The sequence below is a fragment of the Melanotaenia boesemani genome, chromosome 10 (assembly GCF_017639745.1).
Source record: "Melanotaenia boesemani isolate fMelBoe1 chromosome 10, fMelBoe1.pri, whole genome shotgun sequence".
In the NCBI taxonomy this organism is placed as follows: Eukaryota; Metazoa; Chordata; class Actinopteri; order Atheriniformes; family Melanotaeniidae; genus Melanotaenia; species Melanotaenia boesemani.
In genome coordinates this window covers 29577372-29600445 of record NC_055691.1, presented here as the reverse complement: position 1 = coordinate 29600445, position 23074 = coordinate 29577372, and the positions used below count along the sequence as shown (strand labels likewise).

Sequence of the window (23074 nt, the reverse complement as noted above, 5' to 3'; positions counted from 1 at the left end):
AGAACAGTGACTGGCTCTGAAATGAGGAAAAACCTCTCAATTAGGAGTCACCAACTCCGGTCATCAAAGGCTTCCGTGATGCAGGTTTTAGATGTTTCCCTGGTGCAGCACACCTGATTCAGTTGAAACAGTTCTCCAACATCTTGTTGTCAAGTTCTGCACAAGTCTTTTAATGGCCCAAGATAATCTTGATATATGAGTTTTAACACATTTGCTGGAGAGTTTAGTGCTATATATTTATTTCCCGATAAAAATCATTTGGAATGCAGTGTAGTGAGGACTCTATATCTGATTGATGTTGTTTGATAGAACATAAGCAATGGCCTGACAACACCCTCAGCCAATATAAGTTTTATTTTAATGTCAGGAGAAATCAGGGACATAGACTTGATGAGAACACTCTTCTGGGATGTTGTTACTCAGCACTTGTGTCAACCATGATAACCTCTTTGCTGCTAACCACAGTGGTCTCCTCTCTGTAGAGTTTCTTGGTAGAACTTGAAATCTCTCTCTCTGTGCACAAGACACGGCAATTATAAGTTACAGATAGATTTACATTAAAAATTACAGTACACAAGCCTTCTGTGATCATCTCAAGAACAAGACAATGAAGGTCAAACATGCTCTATATTTGTGGCATCTGTGTAAAAACTGTAGTACTTACTCTGTCTGTGGCAGCTTGGTTCACAAGTATTTGAAGGAGAAGGTTGGCACACAGCAACATTACAGTGGATATACACCTGGTCAGAAAGAACAATATACCATTGCAAATACACTGACTAGATGACTTTAGAAATACTGGAAAAACAAAACACATTTTTTATCCAAGAATTGAATACTATGCCTTTTCTTTCAAAGGATTTAATCCTGGATCAGCAGGTGCCTTCTTGGTTGGATCACTTGCTGAAGCTCCTACAAAAGTGAACATTTTGAAAACAAAGCGCCTGTAGTGAGTTGGATACATTAGTCCAGATGAAGGATCCACAGAAACAAGGTGGGTTAGATAACGATCATCGGGGTTGGGGCAGCTATAAAGAAAGATGAGATAGTATGATATATTATTATTATATTTATTATAATTTGCCCCACATCAAACCAGCACTCTTACCCAGACTCTTATTCTTACCCGCCAATCAGCAAATCCCACTGGGGAAGACTTTGAGGATATTCACTTATAGTTGCCCAGCATCTTCCAAGAGTTAGAACAAGATGGGGGTCAGTCCTCTCTAGCATTCGGATCTCAACATACACTGGGTCTCTGAGAACCTTTGTGACGGGGTAGTCAGCATCAGTGTAAAAGGAAGTGTAGGCCACATCCTCTGTCGAGACAGAAAATAGTGGTTGTAACATAGTCATTGCAAATAAAGAACTAACAATACAAAGCATGTCTTTCATGCTAACCTTCAACACAACCCTTGACAGTACATATTCCATTGCCCAGCCTGAGCTCCACACGCAGGGGTCCAGGAGCTGCAACTGGGGGTGGTGGAGGAACCAAACCAACCTCAATGACCACAGCCTCAACTGCAGTGCCAATATATCTGCACTGGACAAACAGCCTGAGACAAGAAATAAGAACCATCTAATTCAATCACAATAATCCACTGAGTTAGGTTTGACTTGCTTGAATTTATCCTTTGTATGTCTTTTTGGCCCACTGAATGCTTTAATAGTGGTTTTTCATTACATGGTACCATACCTTATGATACGGTACGATTTTCTCCTGCTTTGTTTTCCATTATATACAGAACTATCTTGCTGTGATATCACAGCATATGTCAAGGTTCAGCAGCACAGAAGAGATGCACAGTTTTACTGTGTGCTTTTGTTACATTACATTGATTAATTGACTATCTTTATCCAAAGAGATTTACAAATGAGAAGTATAGAGGAGCAGAGTGGTTATCGTACAGAAAGAGATTAATACTGGCTTTTAGGTTAGATGATATTAAATGATCCTCTGGACTGAGTGCCGTAGAGGTCCCCTCTGACAGTGGCAAAAATAAAAAAATAAATAAATAAAAAAAAATCAGCAACCACAATGGTTCAATACAATGGAAAATCATAAAAAAGGGGAGTCATTTCATAGCATGCCTTACCATATCATACCTGGAAAGGTTATGGAAAAGCACCAAGTCTTTCAGTTGTTGTCAGGGTGCAGTAGTCTTTAAGTCTATGTGATGACCACTTAGTTTCTAGGAAATAAAACACATACTCATATTGGCTGTCCCTGGTAATGGCTCCAAGACGTCCAACGGCCACTTCGTACGCAGACGACATCCTGTTCTCATAAATTATAACACCAGGCTCCTCCTACAGATTGGCAGCATTTCAATCTTCATTATAATTGGACAAAAATGAATACTTTTTAAGTCTGATAAATTGCAGCTCTTACCCTCATCACGGTGCCGCATGCAGTGACGGGGAACTGGTAAATAGCGAAGGCTGAAGTTGTACCAACAGGATGGCAATTTGAGCCAGATCCAAGCAAACTAACTGACTCCAAGTCAATGTTGGGTAGGGTGGCATCTCTGGCTACAACTATGATGAACTGGCCATCTTTGGTGCACTGAAGAGTCACTGAGACAGAAAATAAATATATAAGTAAATAAAGATTAGCATGAAACTACTTTCAAAGTATTATTCAGTTATGTTTTTCTATTTATACTAATTATGATCCATGTGGATAAAATGAGCACAAAGGTGTGAGCAGCCAGTGATGACAACATGAGCTTTATCTTTCTTTCTTACAAACCTTGTTAAAAAAGTAATATCTTGACATACTATAAGTCTGTGTAACATTGAGATGAAATTGCAATGAGATGAAGCATTTCATGGACATTCTAAAAGTATTGATTGAACATCTGCAGTTTCTGTGCTATTGACCCACATTGCAGCTTAGTGTAAGTGTGGTTGGATTCTTATTGCAGTGCAGTCATCTTTCCCAGTCTATCCTTTCCTAAACCCACTACATTTTTCATTTAGGTAAAAAAAACATTTAAAAAGCATAGGAAAAGATGATAGAAATTATTTTGCCAATTCAACTGTGCCCTACGTGTAAAATATTTAGTAGGAAGTTCTGAGGAAAATTTAATACACTTACCAGATTTACCGTAATAGCACATTTTTCCATCAAAGCAGCAGTTTATGGCCTCACACTCTGAGGCACTTATGGTCGGAGCACCACAATGAATCTTGGCTTGTGCTTCCACTTCGCAGCTGTGAAATGTTTGTGTTGGTATTTGGGGTTTCTGAGGATTCGGAGGTGTAGTCTTCTGAGGGTCATGAGGTCGCTGAGGATCCTGAGGTGCCTGTGGCCACTGAGAATCTTGAGGTGCCCGTGGCTTCTGAGGGTGATGATGATGATGATGATGATGATGTTTCTGTTGCGGCGGAGGTGGAGGCGGAGGGTGATGTTTCTGTGGCCATGGATGTGGATGTTTTGGTGGCCACTCAGGGTTTTGATGTTTGCCCGCATCAGCCAGATAGCTGAGCAGAGCAACTGCCAGGAGGCAGCAATAAATCAGCCTCATTGTTGTGGTCTCACAGCAAAGAATGGTTCACAAATAAAAAAATGCTGTGAAAATTGGGAAGCAAATATGTTGCTTTTATAAGGAAATGTCATGTTGACTTGACATCTCACAGCCTATTTGTTGTCCACAGCTGCCAATCAAGAGCTACAGTTACTGGCTGCCCTGTGTTAATGTCCTGAAGAGATAAGCTGTAATGCCAAAAAGTAAACTCAGAACAAATTACATCAGCTTCACACAAATATTGTTTCAGTGAATAGCAAGGTTATTTCACAGTAAACATTTTAGATAAAATTATGCGTACACTCTGTAGTTTCACAGCACAAATCTTTACTTGCAAAGTTGTATAATGAGTTCAACTTTTTGATTTAATCTTTCAGATTTAAAAATTGTTTTTCATGTTTTTAAGTAAACCAAATACTAGCTTTTTTTTAACCACTTATTTGAATTCAGGATAGTGGGGAAGCTGGAGCCCATCCCAGTTTAGTGATTCATCAATGTTTTATTTTAAGACACTCTAGGTATCTTAATTTGTCTTGGATATTTGTAACCTTTGAGAATAATAATAATAATAACAAAAACAACAACAACAATAATAATAATAATAATAATAATAATAATAAGAAGAAGAAGAAGAAGAAGAAGAAGAATCACATTTTCACATTTTTTTCTGTAAAGTAAATCTCAGATCACAGCAAAATGAAAAAAATTGAATTGTGATACTTTAAATTAGCTGAAACAAAGGTTACAAATACTTTAGAAAATCCTGACAATTAGACATTTATTAACATAATATTAGTCTTGTAGCATAATTGCCTATAAGTCACATTTCTGCCTTGTTTATACCAGTGATGCCAGTTGCATAAACCATGGGGGATAAATTTTCATACAAATCTTGATCAGTTTTCATTTGACATAAATAACCACCCAAAAGAATCTAGATTAGGAATGACACCAAAAATGATTTGCCTCCAGAATGTTCTCATTTGTGGTTCTGAACTACCAAATGCTAAAAGAGAAAATCCAGAAAATATTTAACAGTTAAAAAAAATTGTTAAAAATAAAAGTTTAAAAAGAAAAAAACTGAAAAACTATATAAATATTATTTTTAAATATATGAAAGTATGACAAACCTAATGTGGCTGCATTGAAGAACAACATGATTAGCAGTTTTGATCATGGCTCTGCATGACTTAAATGTTTATAATAAATTAATCTGACCAGAAATCTTTGTCAAGTAGATGTAATAAAGAAGAACTGCTTGTAGGGAACTTTAGGACTGAAGAAAGAGCGAAAATACATCAAACTGACATTTAGAAACATGCCGGTTAAATTATAGGGGTTATAGCTGTATGAAGATGAGTCTGTGTCAAGTTTTAAAACAAGAAACGATGAGCTAGAATGAATAAAGGTTCTTTTTTCTGTTCTTTGCTTTATCCCACAAAAACATTTCTTCTAATTTTTTCCTGTGCAATCTGTTTGTTCTTCTCTGGAACTCATGGTCACCTGAACTTTCTGCAGGTGAGACTGACAATGGCATTATATTTGCTGTTTAATCTACCTTGGTTCACATTGGTTCACAGACCTTCACAAAATTTACTTTGGCAAAACAGTCTGAATGGTCATGTTCAGGGCAGGTAATCCTGACCTGAGTTAGGTTGACCTGCCCAGGGCCACCAAGACTTTTTGTGATCTTTGTTTAATTAGTTATCTGTATATTTTTTGTCATTACTTGCTAGAAGAAATCAAGCTCAAAGAAAATAATCTTGAGTAAAGCTGTAATTTTCAGCTAAATTAACTGCAGAATCTAATCTCGGCTTTGAAGGCAATTATAGGTTTCGGTTAACAGCTGCAGTCATATTGTTGGCTGAGATTGAGCGTAATAACTGAGGGAAAATGGCCAACTGAGGGGGCGGGATTGTAACACAAGTAAACAGATGTACTGTTTTATAAAAGCAGGAACATTTCCACATTACTTACAGCACCAGTGAACTGCTCGGATCACTTGTGGTTGTGAAGCCATGATGGTGAAGTTGACTGCTGTTTGCCTTGTGGGGCTGGCCTTACTTGCCAGCTTCTGTGATGGTCAGAGTTGGGGGGGGTACCAGAAACCTTCAGTACCCCAAAATCCCACAAAACAGAAGCCAGCAGAACCCCCACAGCAAAAGCATACATTTGAAAAAGAGCTCACTTGGACTTACCCCTCTGACCCCCAGCCTGAACCCAAGGTTGATGTGCCATTCGAGCAGAGATATCCTGTCCCTGCTGCAACTGTTGCTGTGGAGTGCAGAGAGGATACGGCTCATGTGGAAGTCAAAAAGGACCTGTTTGGAATTGGCCAGTTCATTGATCCAGCTGACCTGACCTTGGGAACATGTGCTGCTGTTGCAGAAGATACTGCCGCTCATGTGTTGATTTATGAGTCTGCACTGCATCAGTGTGGGAGCGTATTAACAGTAAGGACTCTGGAAAATGAACTAAGCATTATAGTAGATTTCACTTTACAGTGAAAATACTTTTCTAAAACTCTGTATTCATGCCTTTGCTAGTCAACAGATACTTCTCTTGTCTACACCTTCACTTTGAACTACAGCCCTAAACCTCTGGGCAGCGCTCCTGTGGTGAGGACCAGCCAAGCTGCTGTAATTGTGGAATGCCATTATCCAAGGTGTGTAAAAGTAACATGATTTTTGTAATGTGTAATGAATTATACTATTTGACCTAAGCAGACCCAGTCTATGTATGGATTATAAAATTTGATCTGTTTTTACACTGGAACTATACATTAATCTAAAGATGACTGTAGAACTTTGCATGCTAATTGGATATGTTTTAATTTAGGAAGCACAATGTGAGCAGCCTTCCTCTTGATCCCCTCTGGGTACCATTCTCTGCTGTTAAGATGGCTGAAGAGTTCTTGTACTTCTCTCTGAAACTCATGACTGGTAAGTTTAAAAGAAGTAATGCAAAAAATTAAACTTTTCAAAAACACATTTAAATTGTTAAAATGTCGCCTCTTATTTTCACAGATGACTTTTTGCATGAGAGGCCAAGCTATCAGTATTTCCTTGGTGACCTGATACGCATAGAGGCTACTGTCAAGCAGTACTTCCACGTACCCCTGCGTGTCTATGTGGACAATTGTGTAGCTACTCTTTCACCAGACTCAACTTCTAATCCCAGATATGCCTTTATTGATAACCACGGGTAAAGTAGCATAAAGTAGCAGAAGTTGATTTTTACTTGAATTAAACAAAAAAAACAAAACAAAAAAAAAAAAAAAAAAAAAAACTTTTATGGTAATCTCTAATCGCATTTGTTTTGTTTTGCTTGTGTGCAGGTGCATGCTTGATGGTAGGATCACAGGATCTGACTCAAAGTTCCTGGCTCGCACTGTAGAGAACAAGCTTCAGTTCCAGTTGGAGGCCTTCAGGTTCCAGGGTGCTAATAGTGGACTGGTATGCATCTTTAGGGCATTCATTAAATGAATTGTATAATAAAAATGCTCACATCTAAGACTCGAAAATTTTCCAACCCCTTTATGTTCCCACAGATCTACATTACCTGCCACTTGATAGCTACATCTGCTTCCCATGCCATTGACACAGAGCACAGAGCTTGTTCTTACACTGGCGGGTGAGTCTTGTTTTTTTTTTTTTCTTTTGTAAATGCAAATGTTAATGATGATTGCAGAGACTGAATCACATATAATGCTAAAATAAAATATCTCTTCCCAGATGGAAGGAGGCCAGCGGAGCTGATGCTGTTTGTGGGTCCTGTGAGTCTAGTGGATTTGAGGTACATGTCCCCACAGGAGTTATACCTGGTACTTCAGCTCATGGCAGTGGATCACATCATGGGGCTGGGGATGCAAAGATCCCAGGGGGAGGTCACCCTAAGGATACTACGAAAAAAAGACCGTGGCGCGATGTGTCCCAAGCAGAAGGTATGTGGTGCAAAAATGTATTTTACACAATTTTATCATTAATATTATAGGGTCAGAAGAATTCAAACTCTACTATAATGAATCTTCTTCTTCCTTTTTCAGTTTTGGAATGGGAAGGTGATGTCACTCTGGGTCCCATCCCCATTGAGGAGAAGAGGGTCTCTGAGACGAAGAATTAAAAGAATTTCCCCCTGAGGCCATGACCATCAAAATAAACATCATCATTGCTTCATAACACTTTGTATGTTTTGCTCTTGACTCTCATTGGTACTTCTGTTTGAAACAAAGAATGAACACCCATTAACTCTGTTGAAACGGAAAATCTCAGCAACAAGAAACAAAAAGAAATCAGAGTAACATGTAACACATTTTCACTCATTGTAATTGTAGTGTTACATATGGTCCCCATCTGTATAAAACATAGATTGTAACGCTTTCCATTTAGTAAGAATAAAAAGTGCAATTGTACAAAAACTCTGAGTCTATCACTGGAAACTTCTTTTCATATTTAACCCTAAATGAAACATTATTAAGTGGAATAAAGTGGACATTGATTTCCTACTAAAAATCTTTGATAATGAAAATTAACAGCAATGCTGTAAATAGATAAACAATAAATGATTTAAAAAAGTAAAAGTAAATAAATAAATAGATTTTAAAAAATAGTTTCCCAAGAGTAACAATAAGTCAGTTCCCCAAGTCTAATTCTATAAGTTCATAAATCAGGAGATCTGGAACCAAAGTGTATAATGAATATGGTTTACTATGATTGGGATTAAGATGGTGAATCAAACCAAACAATGATTTTATTAACTTTATTTTGTCCGAGCAGACAGGTTTAAGCGGGTATTTATCGACCCCGTGTGGCACAAATTGCAAGCTGCAGCTCAGCATGACGCTCAGTTTCAGCACCAGCAAAGAGTTCATGCGATCAGCTGATTTAATATCTGTGTTTCTAGTTATAAATCTTTCCTCACTGTTTCTCACTCTTATAAGCATTTTAAAAAGCGTCCAAAACATACGAATTTTCCCACAGTAAGACACAATCCCTCCCTGTTCACCCCTGAAGTCTAGGATGCAGGTACCCTATATATTAGTATATTGGTATTATCTGTAAACTTCACTGTATGTCACAGTAAAAACTTCACCCACCCATCTTGTTTTTTTGCGCAACTATTTCCCTGCTTAGCTCTGCTTGCATCCTCTCAGGACCAGTCTACGCGTAAATGGCAACGACACTGACGTTACACCGCCTCTGCTCCACACCACCTCCTTCCTCATCTCCCTCCTCCTCCTCAGCCTCTGGCTGTCTCCGCACTGCTGGCCCGTTGCTGTTGTGTGTCACAGCCAGCATCGCGGCAGCAGAAATTTGGCGAACAAATCACGGACAGTTGTTAGCAAACTGCGCGCTCCTTGCCTTGCGTGGACATATCGAGGGGACGTATAGTTTTTTTTTTCTTTTCTCTCTCTCTCTCTCGCTCTCTCTCTTCTCAGCGTTGTGCGCTGCCTTGGAAGCACGTTTCTGCTCCTGGCACCCCTCCTACCCTGCATATGTGGATGCTTGACTGCGGATTTGATGGTGCTGAGCAGGGTCGTCTGATTGAAGTCTCTGCGGCCAGGCGGGCATTTGCGGGGCCGCAGAGAGAGAAACCTCTGTCCACGACTGCGTCCGTCCCCTGCCCCGTGATTGTTAATGGACTGCGCTCCTTCCGTGATTTTCTGCAGTCTCTCTGAGTCATTTGTGGTAGAAGATGGCGGACAGGGCTGAGATGTTTTCCCTATCCACTTTCCATTCCCTCTCTCCTCCTGGCTGCAGGTAAGCGCTTGCATGGAGAGTGACAGTGGAGGGGTGATGACGGGGGATGCGCACAATCTGAGAAGAATACAGTAAATGCAACATATAGGCAACACCAGTTCTGTGTAGTATGATTGCCACACACCGTGTTACTGAGCAGTTCCAGATATTTTTGAATAACCTGCTGTAGGCCTGCTAATGCCTCTCTGCACGCCTATAGGTGCAGCTACTGAACGGCGCTGAGTGATGACTCGATAATGACTGTTTTTAAAAGACATGTTTTTATTTATTTTTTAATAGCAAAGAGGTCTTAATGATAAAACATTTGGTTTATCTTAAAAAGTCGCGACTATCATCTGTTTGCGCATTCTCCGTGTGAGGCCCACGCCCTGTTGAGTCCAACCCAAGCAAGGACATGCTGCTGAACAATGATTTCCTCAAGCTGTTGATGTTGTTTAAACCTTCCTTTTTAGGTGATTTTTGCGACAAATTTCCTAACTTTATCTTCTTGTCTGAGCACAACTGAGAACGAGATTCTGTTGGCACTGAAGTTTGTACAGATCTGTAACTTCATGCAGAATGACGGACATAGTATTGGTTGAGTTGGTTAAGTTAAAAAAATGCCTTTGTGAAAGCTTTTGGGTGTAAATTTAGGTGTGAATATGGCATCACTTTAGTGTGATTGCTGTAATATTGTGCCTGAGGTGAAATATTATCAACATCATTGTAATTTTACTTAATGTGTAATAATATCAGGCCATCTGATGCTGATGTCTTACTGTGTCTCTCCATCACAATATCAGGTAATAGCAGCTAAAACAAACTACTTTCTTTCAGCCAGCATATTTATAATACAAAACTATGTGTAAAGCATTATAATGTATGGAATGGAAGAGGAAAAATTATTTCAAAGGGGAGACATAAATTATTGGATGTATTCTTTAGGACAAACGCAGAATTGGTACGTTTAACTGAGCAACATTTCATCACCCTGTCTGTCTCCACTTTACCAATGTCCTACAGAGGCAATCACATTAGCCAGCAGCTTCTGCTGGATTTTTTTTTTCCAGGCCATGTCCTCATGTGGGATTAGCTCCATCTAATGGATGGATCATATAAGATCAATGTAACTGATTTTTTGGTGACCTTAGTTTGGATCACAGAGCCAAACTATGGCCATGATGTCAATATTTCAGATATTCAGCACTGGCAGAACACAAAGGCGAGCTAGCTGTATCATAAGAATACAGCGACTTAATCTTTCTTTATTCATAGTTTTAACCTGTTTAAACTTTGTGTCACTGACTCCAAATGCACACAAAGTTTCTAAACCAGGGGTAGCCAACGTTAGTCCTCGAGGGCCCCAATCCGGCAGGTTTTCCAGATTTCCGTGCTCCCAACAAACCTGACTTAAACTAACGAGTCATTGTGGAGATCCTTATAGGCTGTTGGATCCATTTAATTTGAGTCAGGTGTGCTGGAGCAGGGAAATCTGGAAAACCTGCCGGATTGGGGCCCTCGAGGACCAACGTTGGCTACCCCTGTTCTAAACTGTCAACCATAAAGCTGCTGTTACAGATCAGTAAAGATTGCATCACTCTTATTGTTTGAATTAGGGCGGGGACTGATCAGCTTCATTATACAGTTTTCAGTTAAATTTTCACACAAGTTGTTTGTATTTTTGGTGAGTTTTGGTTTTGAACTTTTTGAACTGTTAATTACCAAAGAAATCAGTATAAGATGCATGAAGAATTATTAACCAGAAAATGTGTTTGCATATAGATTATGTGTATTCCTGCTTTTATCATTTTACTTTGTACATTTGTGTGTGTGTCTCCTCTGTGCACCAGAGGTGTGATGGTGTGTCACTGTAATCTGCCTTACGTAAGCCTGACACTGTGTCCAATGGACAGCATAATCCGTAAAAGGGACCATCCTGAGCTGCAGAATTTTATGACAGACTATAATATCACCAACTCACAGAGAGTACACTCTCCTCACTGCAAATGTAAACTTAACACATACATATTAATCTGGTCTACTTATCAATTCAAAACATTTTATTTCTGTTACATTGAAATCTGTTTGTAGGAGAAAAACATTTAAGTGTTTGTCTTTCCAGTAAAAATAAATCCAGTTCAGAGATGGTAAAAGATTGCTTTGAATTCAACAAATCACCAGGTTACTATCTTGTCATTGTACCTTCACATTGTGATTTATTTAAATACCATAATCTATCAGGCAAACAAGAGTCTTTTTTTTTTTTTGATGACACTGAAATGATGAGTCAGTACAAATGTTAATCAGTCAAACATAAACAAAAAGATCAATGTATATCTGGGTTATTTTTACATTTAGAAAAAAAACCCACACTATTTACCTTTCAAGCATTATGAGTGTTTTTAGGTATTGTACTGTTAGGAAGACAAAACAAGGCATTTGAAGATTAAACTAACTCCTTAACGCCTGATTTTATTTACAGTCATATAAGAAGAAAATTAATTCAGGAAAAAAATAACGAAAGAAAAAAACTGGAAAAATAAAATGCATAAAGGTTAATTATAAATAATATTAAAATAAATACATAATTAAGACTGAATATAAGCAAATAAATATATAAATTAATTAGACAAAAAGAAATTAAATAAAGGCCAGAGAGGGTCTTTTGCAAATTTGTGACACCAGACATCAAGGGGTTAATGCTAGAAGAGTCAGTTGCAGCCAATAATTCAACAAAAGATGAGGAAACTTGTAGATTTAATCAATCCTGTTCCAAACACATAGTACATGTACTACATTTACATTCATGTAATGAGTCATTAATTCATTATTTTCTGACTCATTAAGTCATAATTATCATATTATATCATTATCATAACATAATTAGTTATTTGATCATTTATTAAACATATTTTCTGTCACACACATCAGTTCAACAGCTTCTGACTCTTCCACTGTCCACTGAATAACCTTCCAACCACCAACCAAGACCCCATAGTTTCTCCTGATCTACTGCTGCCCCCTTTAACATTGCATCCGCATTGGAAAAATTGTATTTCCAGCATGTTTTCTAGTCTAGTCGATGTTCTACTTTTGCCTTCCAACTCTTTGAAGGCAGCTGGAGGAAGCAGAGAGGGGGGCAGGGAGTGATGGTGGGTATGGTTACCATGGGGTAAGAGGCTTAAATCGAATACAGATTCATTTTAGCTTAAGCGCTCCATCTCTGCCTCCCCCTGCTGTCTTCCCCTCTCCCTCTTTGTGGTTTTGTCTTTTCTCTATCTCTCCTTCTGTCTTAGATTCTCTCTGCAATCATCCCTGCACAGGGTTTCTTGTCAGTCATGCAGCCTTTGTTGTTATAGCTTGTTTTTTTTCAGCCATAGCTGAAAATGAGGAGTGTTTTTATGACTTGTTTTGCATCAATATGACACCGATGAATGGTTCACATCCAAATGGAGCTTTAGCTTTACATCTCATGCCTCCATTAATCCCGATCCAAATAAATCTACATGAAATCATTTGCACACAGCAAAGTGAATCATGATTCCCACCTTTGGCTCAGACATGGTGCGATCTTCACACACACAGACAACTGAGACTCCTTCATTAGGATAAAGGCATGACTCATAAATATGAGTGTGTGTTTCTGTGTGTGGGTGTGTGCCCCTAAGTTACTGGAGATGGATGATGGTTGAGAAGCTGGGAAAACGATCTTGTTAATGAGTCAGTCGTAACCACATAGAATGTCTCTGGCTTTTAAACATGATGTCACCATGAAGCAGGTGCTCACAGTTAAAAGGCAGCTTAATTACAACAAAGGACCCACAACCCATCCTCCCCTAGCATCCGTTTTATATCGTTACCAGAGAGGCTTCTGTTTTTTTCTCATTCTTCCTTTTCATTTTGGACATTCAGTATTCAGGCATACAGGATATGATGCTTTACAGGCATTTCTAGCATATTCCTTTTTGTACAATTGGGATTATTTAAAGAGTAACTCCACAGCATATGGATTATTGAGTGCATCATTGGTCCAACATTCACTTTTTATTGATTAGTATTCTCATGTTTCTAAAACCACAGCCATCAAATATTAGACCTTATGGCTTAAAACGTATTGGCATTATGTTTCGGGTCTGAAATTGATTATTTTCTTAGCACCATTAAAACAGTGTCAGTTCTCCTCCATGTTAAAAATAACTGGAAAATTGTTATTATGTAAATGTGATATATTTATATTTTTATGTGAAAAGGGACACTTTAATGTGTAAATGTGTGGGCAATACAGAAATGACAGTGTGCCAAATTCTGTGTTTGACATGACAATATTAGAGATGACAGAGAATAGCTGAATCTACGAGAAGATGGAGGAAAAAGGACACAGAAATAGCACAAACCCTTACATGTAGCAATGAATCTGGGTGGGCATTGCAGCAGTATGACCACTATTAGCATTGCTACTTTTGTTCTGAGTTGTTTTCGTGAAGTAGAATGTTTTCTATGTTACAATGGAGACTGGTGCCGTGTGGAAAAGCAGCACTGTGAGATAATTGTTCTTTTTCTACCTCTAAAGCCTCCGTTTAACTCCCTATTTGTGATCACAAGCAGAAGTGGAGTGAATGTTGGTGATGTTATTAGAGCCGAGTAGAGCTGCAAACCTCTTTGTTTGACTGGTATTGCAAACTTCTTGAGAAGCTGTCAACAGTAATGTCAACACTGCTGCACATCATCTGATATGGATCCTGTAATAGCATTTTGAAAACGACTGTGGGCACCCATGTTTTAGTTTGCTTTTATTATTTGTAAAAGATGATTATAGGAAAACATTACTGTGTCTGCAGGGTGTACGCAGGGATGGGTGTGACCTCTTATAAGGAATATTCTACCATTACCTCCATTTACAATATATTTTTCCTGGTTAGATTTTCTTTTGTTTAACTAAAAAAAAAACATCCAGTAAAGAAGAGAAGAGATGGAGAAGGACAATAATGGAGAAGGAAAATAAGGCTTACTGGAAGTTAACTGCACTGCTGAATGCGAAGGCTGCTACCTAATGCACCAATATTGTGCTGAAATCTGATCTCTAGCAAAATATGACCCTTGCTTTTTCTTTTTAGCTAATTCTTTAAAGTAGACAAAATATAATACCTCCAAATACATTCAGTGATGTATTTCTTTTTAATGGAGCCATGAAGCCTTTTTTTCTTAAAGTGGATGGTTATATTTAATATTTAGTTGTGAGTATTAGAAATGGAATGAGATCTGATTGTAGAGGCTGATCCTGCAGACTGAGCATAGAGTCACTGTCCTCAGCTTAGCATTCAGGGTCTATGCAAGCAAAAGACACCCTCATAGCAAACGCGAACACAATATGGCATCTGAACAAATCAACGCGTGACGTTCTCTTTGCATTGTTTATAGGAGAAATGGGGCCATACTCTTGTAAGAAAAACACAAAACAAAATGGGGTCTGGAAACATAGTAACATCAGTAGCAATGGATGAGACCAGAAAAAAAGAAAGGAGATAAGAGAGAAGTCACTGAAAACCAGATAACAATAAGTACTCTGAAACAGTGTCCCTATTATTATAATTATCTGAATGTCATGTTTTGTGCTGTTCTGTTTACAGTTGTGAAAACTCAGCATGTGTTCCACATTAAAGGGCATGTTGTTTCTGAAAGTGACAGCTGCCTCTAGGATGTACTTTTTTATGCATGTGTAATGGAGGTAACTAATTTGTGTAAAGCTGCAATGATGTGGTGTTTCATTGCACATTATACTCCTCCAAAACACACACACGCCTATGCTTAAAAACACAGCCTCCCCGAAGGACCCATTAACATCCACCTTTGCTTAAGACATATCTTCACTTATTGTGTCAAACAGGAAACTTTTCTTGTTTGTTCATCCTGATGCACATGTCACACACCAAACAGAATAGAGTCAGGTTGATGGAAATATACTTGATGTGATATTGCAACAATAACTAAGTCGCTTGACTCTTTTTCTTGCATGATATGCATATAAGATGCACAGTCAGTGACCCATAAAACAATTATCCAGCACAATTAAACAGAAGGCCGTCAACATCCGAAACAAATGATATCAGATGGCAGCTTAATGTTCTCTGATGAGTCACAGGATGTGTTACTAACCTAGAAAATGGAGGAGAAGCTTGTTGCAGAAGAAAAGAGTGACATTGAACATGTTCAAGTTGTGAAACTTTACCTTTTAATTTAAACCATTATTGTTTTATCTACTCTTTCAAAAAGAGTAGACTTAGTTTTTAAACTTGACCAAACAATGACTGAAAAATGTAAAATAAAAGTGTTACAATTAGTAAAATTTGAATATGGTTTGAACTTGGGTTTCCATTTTGTAACGGAACCTTCCACCCTTACAGCTTTATTAAAAGTTATGTCAGAAAATGCCACTAAAGAGCTACCTGATGTATTTGAATGTCATGCTTAGGCCTCCTGACCAGTATGTAATGTTTTGGGAGTGAGAATATGATGCATTTTTCAACTGGAATGTGATTTTTTTAACCCCAGCATGCCACATTCATTTGCCACTTAAACGTAAGATTTTTTCTTTCTCCATTATTTTACTCCAAGAGCAAAAAGTGAAATTACTGATTGGACAGTAGCTCTGAATACTTCTTAACATAACACTTCATTTGAAAATCAAAACTAAACCCTAATCCAAACCTTATTGTAATCACTATAAAACCATGTTGTTTTTTAACAACCTTTGAAGTTGTCCTGTCCCAAACACTGAGGACCAGTCAAAATATCCTCATTGCTCTCAGATTGTCTCACCTGAACCGAGTTGTCTGGTGAGCAGGATTTCCTGTTACACTGGGCTGCAATTATGTTATGGTAAATGGTCCGTATTTATATAGCACTTTACTGTACCTGGAACGATACCCAAAGCGCTTTACATCATACTTTACATTCACCCATTCACACACACATTCACACACAGATGGCAGAAGCTGCCATGCAAGGCCCTCAACCACGACCCATGAGGAGCAATTAGGGGTTCGGTGTCTTGCCCAAGGACACCTCGACATGAACCCGACTTGACCAAGGAACGAACCGGCAACCCTTGAGTTACAAGACGACCGCTCTACCTTGCTGAGCCATGCCGCCCCATGGCTCAGAAATGGAATAACATAGTACATTTGTAATTGTGATGTGTGTTAAATATTATCTTTACCTTGGACTACATCGTTGTCTATGACTCAACTGTCAGACCCCAGTCCAACAGCACTACTGACCTTGTAGTTCAGTTTTTTGAGTCTGTTGACATCTTCTACCCTCAGCTTGCTGCCCCAGTGTCGAACGGCACAGACGATCACTGTCCACAACAAACTCATAAAACATCCTGAGCATCATCTGACAGATGTTAAAAGACCACAGCAGCCTCAGAAAAGAGGCATCTCTGGCTATGATGCCTTTTGGCCAATCCACTTTATTATCAATGTGCAGAGTGAGATATTTTTAACTTTCTACCATAATGGCCCTAACCCCAGAATAAAACATGGGTCACTGTTTCCCTTTTATAATGGCATAGACAAAGGCACGGTTAAATCATTTAGAAGGAATCTCACTGTTGGCTTTAGCTCTCACTGAGTCTCTGTTCTGATGTCTTCCAGAGTTCATGAAAGACTAGCAGCTCTACAAGCGTCAGCTGGTCTCCTGACCATTTTTCAAGCATTTTTCTGGCATATTGTCACTAATATAGGAACAAGAAAAGGATAACATGTTGAAAAGCAAACATCTCTAACTACAGTCAGCTAGTAGGTCTTATAGGTGACATTATTTTTCATTCATTTCATTTCATTTCATTCATTCATTCATTAGTCTGATAAATTTACGTTAACTATCATATCGAAAGTCTCTACAGCAGGGATGTCAAACTCTGGTGCTTGAGGACCATTTTCCTGCTGGTATTAGATGTTTCCCTGCTTCAACACACCTGACTCATTTATGGGTCATAGTGCAGAACTTGACAACAAGCTATTGGATCCATTTGATTTAAATCAGGTTTGTTGGAGATGCAAGACAACCTGCTCTACATAGTCTTCTATTTCTGCAGGTTGAGTAGAAAGACTGACTGCAGAGGAAATTGAGTTCTGACGTGGATTTGCATGCATGGCTTTGATTGACTCGTCTGGATGACCTCTGCAGCAATTTCTAAGTCTTTATGTTTTTCAGAAATTGTTCAAGTGATTCAGAAGTCATAATCTGATTTTTAACTTAAAGAGAAGCTGATGCTCCCAAAGACCAAAACTTATCAGTAGCACGGCTACAATTACTGTAAGAATCTAAATCCCATGTATGTACTACTGTATGTAATCTCATGGTAATAACAGATGAGAGACCCCAGGCTCTATAAGCTTTTTTTTTTTTTTTTTAACCTGTCCTGTCCAACATCATAGCAAGCAAAATGATAATCTGGTTGCTGTATCGTGCTGAACAAATTTGCTCTGCCAAGGGGAGGCCTATGTAAGGCTCCTCTTGATAATCTGATCCATTTATTTATTTATTTACTTTGAATCACGGAATCTATGTAATCTTGCTGGACCTGACCGGAAGGGACAGAAAAAGATGGAAAATAGCAAAAATATGCAAAAGGGAAAGAAGAAAGGAGACAAAAACATCACAGACAGAAGGAAACGACCCTTCAATCCACACTATCACCAGACAACGAACCGCCACACCTGCACACGAACACACCAGAAAATCTCCCACAACTTCCACAAAAAACAAAAACAAAAACAAAAAAAAAACAGAGCTGCCAGTCATCAAGAGCTCCCAAACAATAACCAAATCAAAAAGACACACCATGAAAGTAGCCTAACAGCGACCAGATACTAACTCAGGAAAAATAAAAAGAACTATCTCTTAGTATATAAACCCACTGGACAACTCAGTGACCGTGCCAGCATGCAGAGCACGAGGAATAAGGCGTGATCAGTGATGAAGAGTGGTGAGCGAGACCGTGCAAACGCGACCACGCCTCCACGAAGGTCAGAGTCAGACCAGGGCAGCCCAGAGACCCGGGCCCTCAGCAGCAGCCCTGGACCACCAACCCAAGCCACCCCACCATGAAGACGACTCCAGCCCCACCCGAAGGGCGGCAGAGGAGAGCGCCAGCAAGAACCTCTCACGGTCTTGGGGCACAAGTCCCAGTGGGCCAAGATCGGCAGCCGCTGGCCCCGCCAGGGACCGGCCACCCAGGGCAGCCCAAGCGAAGGGCCCCAGGAGCCCAGAGGTGGCCGCCCCACCCCCCAAAGGCAGAGGGCCCGCACCATGCCTCGGAGGACCAGGCCCCCCCAGACAACCACCTGGCGTAGGCCAGCACACACCCCGATGTTCCAGCCTCACACGCTGGGAACCAGGGCGCCATCAACCCCCTCCCCCCACCTACTCCAGTCTGCTCTATAAGCTCTACGTTTTTCATACATAGATAAAAGTGGCAAATGAAGGATTTGTTGCGTAAAGCGTATATTTACTGAAGGTCTGAGTGTTACAGCAGACATATTCCACCCCCTGACTGGATTCATCAGCTCACCTCTTGACTTTTTTTCTGTTATGGTTTAATAACTATCACTTACTTGGTTTGAGACATTCAGGGAACATCAGTAAATTGTAGGTTTGGGTTGCATTTTCTCTGAATGAAACACATTCATAAGAATAGTGATATTGATAAAGAAAAACAATATACATTGTATTGTTTTTGAAGCCAGAACTTTAAATTATGAATCCAATATTTTCTCACTGAGCTCTTCTTTTTTCTCTCTGTTTATTGGACATTTATGATTTTATTATGTACAGAATTGGTGGAAGGCAACAGTAAATGTTGGTGGGTAAAGAGGGCAGGAAAGACACCTATTACATGGCACAGTTTATCAGAATATGCTGTTTATTGCATGTGCACTTGTAGTATGCTTCCTAATAAATAGATTGTGTCTCTAAAGAAATGTAATTATTTTACAAACAATTGTCTGCATGCTAATGAAAATTCTCAGGGTGCAGATACAGTTATCATGATTTCAGATTTTCACTAAACATTATCCTGGGAAAAATGACAATATCTATAAAAAAATGTACCACTTTTGGCTGTGCAGTTAAAGAAAATGTAAAAATGGTACCACTGTTTTTATTTTATGAGCTTCTTAATTAACATAAATACTGGCATATTGCAAAACCACTTATAAATGTAAAATCCAGCTCAGTAGTTTGTGTGCAGCTGTAATTTTCCATAAAACCATATGATACTCGATATCAGATGGTTTCATTAACCTTGTTATCAAAACCTTGACTTTTGTCATTCCTTTTGTTGTTCAAACATAAATAATTTTTCCCAAATGCTAAAATACTTGATTTCTTTATCATTCTTTGTTTTAATAAGACATGTCTTTACCTGCAAAATAACAGCTGTTTATGGCTCACAGGCTTTCCTTCAAAGTTGAACACCGTCCTCTCTCAATGACTCGAACAGTCTCTTTAAACGTTAATATGTTCCCTGTAAGGATCTTTACATTCAAGTAGTTGTTTTAGTTTCAACACACTGAAGCCAGTAGCATTAGGGAAAGTTTTGCATGTGACTTTAAGGGCCCTCTTTGACCCTTTTTTCTTTACCTTGCATTTATCAGCATGTCCTCATTTACTCCATAGGACTAATATTTGCTCCAGGACAAACTCATATCTATACGTAATATGTAAGAGTTGACTATCGTTTTCTCAGCAGGAAAGCTGCAATGCAGCATTTCCTGGGAAAACAGACTTGGAAGCCTTACTGAACTTAATGGAGCAAACATGAAATAAACCACAAAACTTTCATTATCACAGAACATAAACGCCTCCCAGCTGTGGAGGGAGTGCTGCTGTTGTAAATGACAGTTCAGAGATTTTGGTGTAAGAGGCAGCTACTAACAGTTTGCTCGGCTTATGACAACATCCTTACCTGACGTATATCACATGCAGTAAAACCATTGCTTTAAATTTGGGTGCTTTATGCTTTGTTCCCATTCTATCTGAATTACTGAAATGTGTCACACATTATTGTAAGGGATCCCATAAAGGAGAGGAAAATAGTGGGTGTTATTGTGGCTGCGTGAGTTCAGTAAACAAGACTGAAACCCAAACAGAGCCTGTCAACCCATGAGTTAGAGCAGGTTTCCTCTTCAGCAGGGTTGCATGTGTGGAAATAAATCAAAGAGAAATTCCCTTTTGGAGTGTTTGCAATGAAAGAAACATATTGCAGTCAGCAGTGTTCACTTTCACAGCTTGTAGTGAGTATAATCCCTCTCATGTGTTCGTAGGCCAGCCCACGACATCAGCCTGGAGGAGTTTGATGATGAAGATCTCTCTGAAATCACAGATGACTGTGGGATTGGACTCAACTATGACTCTGATCCATATGAGAAGGTGAGCCTTTTTGTACATGTTTCCACTTGTTGATATTTATTCATTTATTATTGTGTCTGTAATATGCATACAGTCTGCAGTGGAACTGCGTTAGATCTGCATTCTTGTAAAACACTTATGTTACGAACAAGTTTATTTATTTTCTTACACCAATTTCCAATGCAACTTGTATGATTTATCATTTTGATGCAGTAAATACAATTAATCTGTTATCCACTAACAAAGGTGTTCCATTTGTCTTTGTGGCTGGAATGAGCGAAAACAATCATAGGTGATTAATGACAACATGAAGATGAAACATGCGAAGTACTGTCACACACACACACACACAAAAAGCCAAAGATAGAGACGGCGCATAAACAGTAACTCAAGCATGCAGGGTTTAAACCTGTTTAGTTTTCGGCTGCATAACTCAGTCTGGTTTAATCTAATGCAGTAAGATGTGTTAGATATTTCATCCAAATGCTGTTTCACATTGACTTTAAACCCTGTTTTTTTTTTTAACATAGACTAGCCAAACCATGTATTTATGTTGGTCTTACATGGCACTGAAATAATCTCCAATGATACAAAGACTTTACGGCTGAGGATAATGAAATGAAATTATTATACTTTATTTATACCAGAAGGAAAATGCAATGTTTGTTTGTTTTCTTTTAATTAAACAATAATAGTTAATTAATTAGACGATGAAGAAGATATTGCCTTGTTTCGGAGGGTGATAACTGCTGGAAGAAAATCTCTGGTACCTATCTGTTTTGCATTAGTGCTGAAGAAGTCTCTCTCTGAACATGCTTTGTTGTTTCTCCACTGTGTTGTGTAGAGGAAGTGTGGAATCTTCCACTATTTTCAGCAGCTTGTGCTACATGTTTTTTTCCTGGATAATCAGCTCCAGCAGCTCCAGAACCAGAGAGTTTTCTCTGGTTCTGATGCTGCTGCCCCAACAGATGCTGGAACTTGCACTTTCCACAACAGACTTATAGAAGATTTGCAACATCTTGGTGCAGACATTAAATGATCTTAGCTTCCTTAAGAAGTAGAGTTTGCTCTGTCATTTCTTGTAGATGCTTTTGTGTTGCATTTCCAGTCCAGTCTGTTGTCTAGCTGAACTCCAAGGTACTTATATTTCTTCACCACCTCCACCTTTTCTTCAGGGATGTAAGCGGTGTTTAGTTCACTGCTGTTCCTCCTGAAGTCAACAATCATCTTTTGTTTGTGTTCAAGATGAGGTGATTGTTTCCACACCAACTCACAAACTAACTGACCAATTCTCTGTACTCAGCTTCTTGTCCATCACTGGTGCACCCGACAACTGCAGAGTCATCAGAGTATTTCTGCAGATGACAGGACTTAGAGTTGCACTAGAAGTCTAAGGTGTACAGTGTGAAGAGAAATGGTGAAAGTACAGTACAGATAAGACCTGGCACATATTCTGAAGGGTCAATAATACTGTCAGACACAGTCGAAGAATAAAATAATTAAATAATTGTGATGCAGCTGGTCAGATGTCAGCATAAAAAGGACGATTACCTACCTACATCCCATTCTTCTGAATAGACACCTGAGACATTCTGGCCTTTAAGCATTAGATTGCAGGTTCAAATCCTGACATGTGCAGTCTTCTCATTGTTCTGCTCGTACGACCACTTATTTTTCTATTTTGCTCCCACTCACTAATGGTCAGGCTAGGAGCTTTAAATACTTGGTGTGCGTTAGAAAAATGACACAAACTATACAATTTTATACTGATTGGCTGCAGCTCCTGCCACAATAAAACTGCCTACCAAAACAATGTCATCTCAATCTTTAACCCTAGATTATGAATCTATATGATGGATATGTGGACCAGTGTTTTTACTGAACAGCTTCTGTTGAGACTAGACTGTTATATGAGACAAAAGGGATGTGCCGTTTCTGCAAAAAAACTGACTTTTATATCACATGTACTGTAATGTTGGTCAGCCTTTTCTGCCTAGCACTCTTCAAATGTCTTTAATTAAGTTATGAAGCTGTAACATAGGCAAGCAATGTTCCTTTGATGAAATTCTTATCTAGTAAATTAAGTGACAAAGGGTTTTCGTGGCTTGGTTTGATTTCAACCTTTAGTCATATAATGTCTCTGTAAATTGCCACTTCTCCTAGCTTAAATCTTTGAGAAAAATGGATAAATTCTTTAGCTAAAAAGACAAAACAGACTACGCTTTGTTTAACTGGCAGGGTCGGTCACTCTGCATATACTCTGGTCCTTATAGAAGTCATGCTGGATCTGAGTAACACACATTTAACAATCTCCTTAGCTTTTAATGGAAATTCCATGAGGCCTTTCCAATACTGATCATGTTAAACTACCATTTTATGAACTATAAG

The 23074-nt window shown here is 38.9% G+C and overlaps 3 protein-coding genes across 4 annotated transcripts in view; 2 read left to right on the top strand and 1 right to left on the bottom strand.

Annotated features, from left to right (window-relative positions):
- Nucleotides 1-336: 336 nt before the first annotated feature.
- LOC121647762 (zona pellucida sperm-binding protein 4-like) lies at nt 337-3581 on the bottom strand. Its single transcript, XM_041997437.1, has 8 exons — nt 3104-3581; nt 2396-2580; nt 2216-2313; nt 1402-1559; nt 1127-1319; nt 845-1028; nt 665-740; nt 337-513 (listed from the first exon to the last, which is right to left on the bottom strand). Exons 1-8 carry the CDS (start codon nt 3531-3533, stop codon nt 416-418), a joined length of 1422 nt encoding a protein of 473 aa, XP_041853371.1. The 5' UTR covers nt 3534-3581; the 3' UTR covers nt 337-415.
- Nucleotides 3582-5505: 1924 nt separating this feature from the next.
- Nucleotides 5506-7711, top strand: LOC121647763 (zona pellucida sperm-binding protein 3-like). The gene is made up of 8 exons (XM_041997438.1): nt 5506-5986; nt 6080-6198; nt 6372-6475; nt 6560-6737; nt 6871-6988; nt 7084-7166; nt 7268-7476; nt 7579-7711. The coding sequence occupies exons 1-8, from the start codon at nt 5552-5554 to the stop codon at nt 7653-7655; spliced, it is 1323 nt and encodes a 440-aa protein (XP_041853372.1). The 5' UTR covers nt 5506-5551; the 3' UTR covers nt 7656-7711.
- Nucleotides 7712-8772: 1061 nt separating this feature from the next.
- Nucleotides 8773-23074, top strand: part of mapk8ip2 (mitogen-activated protein kinase 8 interacting protein 2) — a 29373-nt gene continuing 15071 nt past the window's right edge. For both annotated transcript variants that reach the window (XM_041997433.1, XM_041997432.1), the window contains exons 1-2: nt 8773-9292; nt 20602-20707. In XM_041997433.1, the coding sequence (XP_041853367.1) occupies nt 9228-9292; nt 20602-20707 (171 nt within the window). In that variant the 5' untranslated portion in view covers nt 8773-9227. The remainder of the gene's footprint in view (nt 9293-20601; nt 20708-23074) is intronic.

Excerpts from the sequence above, each read along its gene's own strand:
- LOC121647762 (XM_041997437.1), bottom strand. The coding sequence starts at position 3,533 with ATGAGGCTGATTTATTGCTGCCTCCTGGCAGTTGCTCTGCTCAGCTAT. Across the intron at positions 2,314-2,395 it reads CATGCGGCACCGTGATGAGG|GAGGAGCCTGGTGTTATAAT; the intron begins GTAAGAGCTGCA and ends GCCAATCTGTAG. Across the intron at positions 1,560-2,215 it reads ACCAGGGACAGCCAATATGA|GCTGTTTGTCCAGTGCAGAT; the intron begins GTATGTGTTTTA and ends TTCTTGTCTCAG.
- LOC121647763 (XM_041997438.1), top strand. The coding sequence starts at position 5,552 with ATGATGGTGAAGTTGACTGCTGTTTGCCTTGTGGGGCTGGCCTTACTT. Across the intron at positions 6,989-7,083 it reads AGGGTGCTAATAGTGGACTG|ATCTACATTACCTGCCACTT; the intron begins GTATGCATCTTT and ends ATGTTCCCACAG. Across the intron at positions 7,477-7,578 it reads CGATGTGTCCCAAGCAGAAG|TTTTGGAATGGGAAGGTGAT; the intron begins GTATGTGGTGCA and ends TTCCTTTTTCAG.